The following is a 6,418-nucleotide window of genomic DNA, read 5'->3' as shown; positions in this document are numbered from 1 at the left end:
ATATATATGTGTGTGTGTGTATATATATATAGATAACATAATAAGACATAACATTTATTCAAGACGAATATTTCGGACACGCCTGTGTCCTTCTTCAGCGTTACACATATGACTGAAAAATACAGAGCAGATCAACTAAAAATAAATCCTAAGATAATAGTATAATTAGTAACTGAGAAGTAATTAACTAATAAACTGTCAGCAACACTTGAAAGCGTTGGCTATAAAAAGGCCTATGACAAACAACAGAGCGGAATAAACAAAATATCGGCAATGTAATGATCTAAGTTCACACTGCAATCGTAATAGTGACAGTTGGCCTATATAAAGGATAAATTATAATTTATACATTTATTATTTATCGTTATCTCCGCCAAGAAATATATGTTTTCAGTTGTGTAAGTGTGTTTATATGTGCGTGTGCGTAACGTTTTGGTGTTATCGTGCGGGTTTTTTTTGTGTGCGACATATCTCAAAAACGGCTGCACTGACATAATTAAAAATAACAGGGAGTGTTCTGTATAATCCAATTAAGAAATTATTAAACTTTGGTGACGGTCCATAATAAGGTGTGGATGTGAGGACCATTTAAAGGGATTTAAGAGCAAAAGTGTTAGACAAGACATTTAAAAACTAATGAACTGATATGAATGCAAATTTTGTGAAAGTTTAACCCAGTTACAAGGAAGATTAAGTGTTGGCGACGATCCAAATTTGGGTGTGAACTTGAGGGTCATTTCAATTTTAAGGTCCTGCGTGTTTCTTGCGTTCAAAATATCTCAAAAACAGCTGCACAGATCTAAATGGCAGTTATAGGAATTGTTATTACGACCCAAGGATGAGGTGATTCAATTTTGATGACCATCCATTGTAGGGTGTGAATATGAGGACCATTTAAAGGAAAACGTCCCAGACCAGATATTTCAAAAACCTATCAATTTTATTTTATTTTATTCTGGTATAAAAATAATACAAAAAGTAGCCAAAAGCTAAAATCATTGCATTTACAAAAATATATAGGCCAAAATTACAAATTATGAAATTGCACAAAAACATTAAAATACGTATTTACAAATAGAAAGAACATTTACAAATTGCATTAAAAAAAGATAAATATAAAAATGAAAATAATAATAGTAATTCTCATTCTGTAAAACCAACAATATGGCATTATACGGGCCCGCAGGACGATGTGGCATGGGACCCAAGAGCAAGACAAGCGACAGACCAGAGAGGATCAGGTATTGAGCAGCCTGGTAATATATGGGATTGGTGAATTCTGGTACCTTTTGGTATGGCAACGTTGTGAATTGATGAGTGAATTATGTCTTAAGTTTCTGTTGTTAGGATTTGAATGGGGAAGCATATGACGATGTTGTGATTGGAGCATTGATCTATCGAAATTACACACTAGGATTTCACGTCTAGATTTAAGTGTGATGATGTTGGTGATTTTAATAGCTTCATTATAGGACCATTGTTGATTTGGGATGTGAGTTTTACCTAGAACAATTCTGACTGCTCTTTTCTGGACCCTTTCCAATCCGTCGCACTGCAGAACTGTCAGAGACGAATGCCACACCGGGCAGCAGTACTGAAGGATCGGCCGTATATAAGAAGTGTAAAAACTAACTATGTCACTGACAGAAGCACCACTTCTTTGCAAGAGACTGAGTGAGAAAAAATGAGAGGCTTGATTACAAATTTCACTTACATGATTATCCCAAATCAAGTTATTTGTGACAAGTTTAAGGCTATCAACCTGAGAAATTATATTATCACCAATAATAAACGATTGAATAACAGTGGATATCTTAAGAAAATTCATTTTCATGTGTGACATTTACTTGGTTTAGGAATGTAATTACGGGAACTCCAATTAGTGAGGTCACCTAAAAGTGGTCTGCAAAGTGGAATTATTCCCACGTTGGACACATTCACCAATAGTTAGGTCATCAACATATTTCCATCGTCTGCAGCTTCCTAGAAAAACATCATTAATTAAAACTAAAAAGAGGATTGGACCCAATTTTATACCCTGACGGACCCCCACAAGCAACCATGTTTAAAGATGAGAGTGTATTATGTAATTTAGTATTGTGAGTTCCGTCTTTGAGGAAGCTGCATACAATGGGAATTAGTGATCACCGGACTCCAATATCAATCATCTTAGTCATCAAAACATTATGATTAACAAGGTCAAATGCCTTAGTATAATCAATTGTAACTAGATTGACATATTAAAGTACCAGGTTTATCTAGACTTCTATAAACAAAATCCAACATTTCAATAAGATAATTTGTTGTCAAAGATCCACGCATATTGCCAAATTGTTGGTTGTCAATATTACATTTAATATCTTTCATTATCCAATCACTTATAAAAGATTCAAAACTCTTGCAAAAATTGGTGTGTGAGAAATGGCCCGCATATCATTAAAGTTGGTGGAATCCTGCACTTTGGGTACTGGGACAATTGTGGCGGTTTTCCAGCAGCTAGGAAATTTTCCTTGCTGTAAGGCGGTATTCATAATGGTAAATAATGGTTAGGACAATTCATTTGCAAATTTCCTATGTCAAATGGGTGACAACTTTTACCAGGATCCAGCAGCAAAATTTTCTTTTTTATTTTTATATTTCTTTTTTTTAAATGTAATTTTTCATGTAATTTGTAAATATTCTTTCTTGATTTGTAAATACGTATTTTAATGTTTTTGTGCAATTTTATTATTTGTAATTTCGGTCTATATAGTTTTGTAAATGCAATGCTTTAAGCCTTTGGCTGCTTTTTGTATTATTTTTATACACTACAAACATAGCTTTTCAAATTTTGGTTTTAGGTGTCTGGAATGATAACAAAACAGATGACTTATGCTCCAAAAGTAATGTGTGTCTGGATACAAGTACGAACCTATCTGAATCTGATATATTTGATACCTGTAACACATGTGAGTTAATGTGCTTGCTTTAACGCGAACGGTGCTTAAAATCAGAAGATCTCGAAATAGATATCCTCTTGGATATTGTTGCTTAGGTCGTATAAAACAACAGTGCAAACGTCGTGTTTGTGAAATACTGTATGTGGGTATTCCTGGCCTGTTCTGATTGGTAATTTTTTTAAGTTTGCGGTAAAGTCAGTTCTTACCATAAAATTGGTCGTTTTTATTTTAATTACAGTGATAAATTACGATGATTATTCAGATATATCTGTAAAACCCAATACCGTTACTTTAATATTTATATCTTATCTACGTGGTGTACAGCAAGCAATTAACATACTATCTTACCATTATTAAGTTAAAATTACAACATATATTCACAGCCTAGTTCCATCAATTTTTTAAGGTAAAATTAATAAATAATAATGTTATAAAATAAACTTTCAAATTAGGGAGGCTTACAGAGGAAGAGTCAGCATTTGTCTACAAGGAAGGAGAAAGTTACTCGAATGTTAATGATGAAAGTTTTCGGCCAAAATTTCTAGATGAACTGTTAGATACAGCAAAACCTGCTTTACTAGATGAGGCCAACTCCGTTTGCGGCAACAATCAAGAGTGTTTGTTTGATGTTTTAGCTACACAAAATATAAATATCGGTGAAAGTACGAGGATTACAAACGAAATAAATAGCAATGATAGAGAGATCTTAGGTAAGTGGACAGCATTTCATTAAAAAACCTTGTTAGGATCAAGGAGTAGTCATATAATTGGCTCTCTGTTTTAATGCACCTGGTATCACGTTATCCCTTGATCTACTATCAAGTAACATCACACCATCCCTAATAATGGTGATACCGTGTAACTGTCAAGTTGCTTCACATATGGCGTGTCTTAGTTTATTTGGTATTACTTTTATAATTATTTTGCTATAAAAATTGGAAATGATTATTATTATTATTATTATTATTATTGTTAATATTATTAATTATTATTATTGTTAAAATTATTGCTATTGTTGTAGTTATTGTTATGATTATGATTATTATTTTTTACATTAATAGAAAATATACCACCAGTGATAAATCAAATTATTGATATGAGCGAAGAGAGTGTCTTAACTGATGGCTTCAAACTTAGTGTGCGTGTAAATCAGACAATTGTTCTACGAGTAAACGCATCTGACGAGAATGAGGGTGATGTCTTAAACTATTTTATTGAAAATGAAATTCCCGGATCAAATATAACGAATGAAAGTATGTATTCCAATATCACGTAAAATACAATTTGTTTTATTTGTGTCTATGAGTTTACTTATCGCATAATATCATGTACAATGTGCAATTACACTCACACATATGTACATATATACAGAATAGATTCCATCTGTATAGACTTCGAAATCAATTGCCTCCAATTGGTTTCAAACTTTAAACAAAAACCCCAAGAAAATATATATAAGATGGAGATTAGAAATGAGTAAAACAATGTCCACAACTTGGATTTCAACTTTGGTATCCAGCCATTGTTTCTCACAGCATTGTTGTTTTCCAACACTTTATTTTTAATCTTTATATATCAACTTTATAAACCAACTGTATATAAGCCTACAGACACTTAGGCTAGTGCTTTCCAAAATAATTATAAAATAACCTTTTTTATGTGTGTACTCCATGTTTAATATTTGAAAAATATGAATAAATTTGTTTAAATCGTTCGTTGTTTAATGAATTTGTCTACTAATATATATTCTCAGCTGGACTTTTCACTTGGAAACCAACCTCAATTGATATAGTTGATCTAGTATTTGAAGTCAGTGATGGGACACAGAGCATAGCTAAGTACATGGAAGTCAAAATTTGCGCATGTGTGAATGGCGGCGTGTGTGACTATGACGCTCTGGTAGAAGGATCCGATCTTCCAAATAACAGATTTGCGGTACGATTAATCAGTTGCTTTGTTAACAAATATTTTAATTGAATGGGTAATTTTAATCAGCAAAAAGCCGGACACTCACTACGGCCGACGGTGGTCGGCCCACATAGAGAATGCAATGCCACGACGCGCGCAACAAATCTTTTTTAATGACAATCTGTTCAGACTGCCACGGACAATCAGCAGACGTCATCGTGTCGTCAACTCTCACAGGGAGATAAGTAACGGTCGTACGACCGCCATTCGACGCAGTGACCGGGTTTACAATTACTGCCCCAATTGCGTGTATTTTATTTTCCTAACGAATAAGTCATAATTGAATTTTGACTGAAGGCCTAAAAGAAAATTACTTTCGATTTCTCTATCTAGGGGTTGGGGGATCATAATGTTATGTCTAATATGTGTACTCATTCTTGTATTGTATATGAGGTGAAACTAAAGATTCTGGTTTCATAAATTTCACATGGACTTTATCATCTTGCAGTACATTTTATATATTATACTGTACATAGTTATATACACAGCCTTACACAGTGATGTTTTGATAAATATATTAGGTTGTGCAGTGTACCTGCTCACCTGCATGGACATCATTCGATTGTTCTGAAGATTACGATGCCTGCATGGATGACCCCTGCTTTACTGGTGTCAGCTGTAAAGATCATATGGCACCAGAAGTGAATGCAACGTGTGGTAACTGTCCTGCGGGCCTAGTGGGAAACGGTATTAAGTGCTACGGTATGTATATGACAGGGAGCTTTCGATTTGCTCGATGACGCGACGCTAGAACGGAGTCACTCATGCTTGACCGTCTTTTCGGGCATCTTACCTTTTCTGCATACATGTATTTGGCCAAATTTCGTACTAAAATCCACGCGACGAGATCTACGCGAAGAGGAGAACTTAACGTTTTCGCACGCGCGGATGACTTTTAGTGGCGTTATTACTTTCTAGGTCCTACCGTGTCGTGCAATCGGAAGCTCCTAATGAAAGCTAGTTGGCACAAATCGAAGTTACCTACCCCAATATTCATTTTAGAAAAGTTTTGACTGTCTTATTTAATACACACAAGAAAGAGTCAGACCAGAATTTCAAGCCTGTGTACTGATATTATAATAATTGTTGAAAATTTAGCCCAAAAGCAATACAGCTACCACTAATTTCTGATGCGGTTTATTAAAAGGAGTTAATTTGTTGGTATATTAACTCTTGTCATTTTATCCCTCAATATTATCTTTCTACAAATTTGTTAGATAATGACGAGTGTTCAAACGGTCAAGACCAAATTGAGGGAGCTCTTTTCTGCGAGCATACTGAGTTGTGTGTGAATACATTGGGAAGCTATGAGTGCAGTTGTCGATCTGGATATGAACTGCATCCGAATGAAAAAGAATGTACAGGTAAGAAAGAAGTAGCTTGTTTTGTATTGCAAATATATATGTATATATTTATTATATGTATATATTTATTATACTTGGCACATGTAACTTGAAATTGTTTCTCTCTTGTGAGTCATTGAAACGTTTGAATCCACTGCTATGTGAATG

General features: G+C 34.2%; 1 protein-coding gene across 1 annotated transcript in view; it reads left to right on the top strand.

The window, feature by feature from the left end:
- LOC117117009 (fibrillin-2-like) overlaps positions 1 to 6,418 on the top strand; it is a 36,165-nt gene that overhangs the window by 6,624 nt on the left and 23,123 nt on the right. Inside the window, exons 7-12 of the mRNA XM_033261180.1 lie at positions 2,841 to 2,948; positions 3,392 to 3,649; positions 4,001 to 4,192; positions 4,693 to 4,874; positions 5,429 to 5,609; positions 6,125 to 6,271. Coding sequence (XP_033117071.1) covers positions 2,841 to 2,948; positions 3,392 to 3,649; positions 4,001 to 4,192; positions 4,693 to 4,874; positions 5,429 to 5,609; positions 6,125 to 6,271 — 1,068 coding nt within the window. The remainder of the gene's footprint in view (positions 1 to 2,840; positions 2,949 to 3,391; positions 3,650 to 4,000; positions 4,193 to 4,692; positions 4,875 to 5,428; positions 5,610 to 6,124; positions 6,272 to 6,418) is intronic.

The sequence above is a fragment of the Anneissia japonica genome, unplaced genomic scaffold (assembly GCF_011630105.1).
Source record: "Anneissia japonica isolate Jap-2015-1 unplaced genomic scaffold, ASM1163010v1 scaffold287720_len810639_cov167, whole genome shotgun sequence".
NCBI classification, from domain to species: domain Eukaryota; kingdom Metazoa; phylum Echinodermata; class Crinoidea; order Comatulida; family Comatulidae; genus Anneissia; species Anneissia japonica.
Note: the sequence above shows the minus strand (reverse complement) of the source record. Positions and strands in the feature narration are given on the sequence as shown.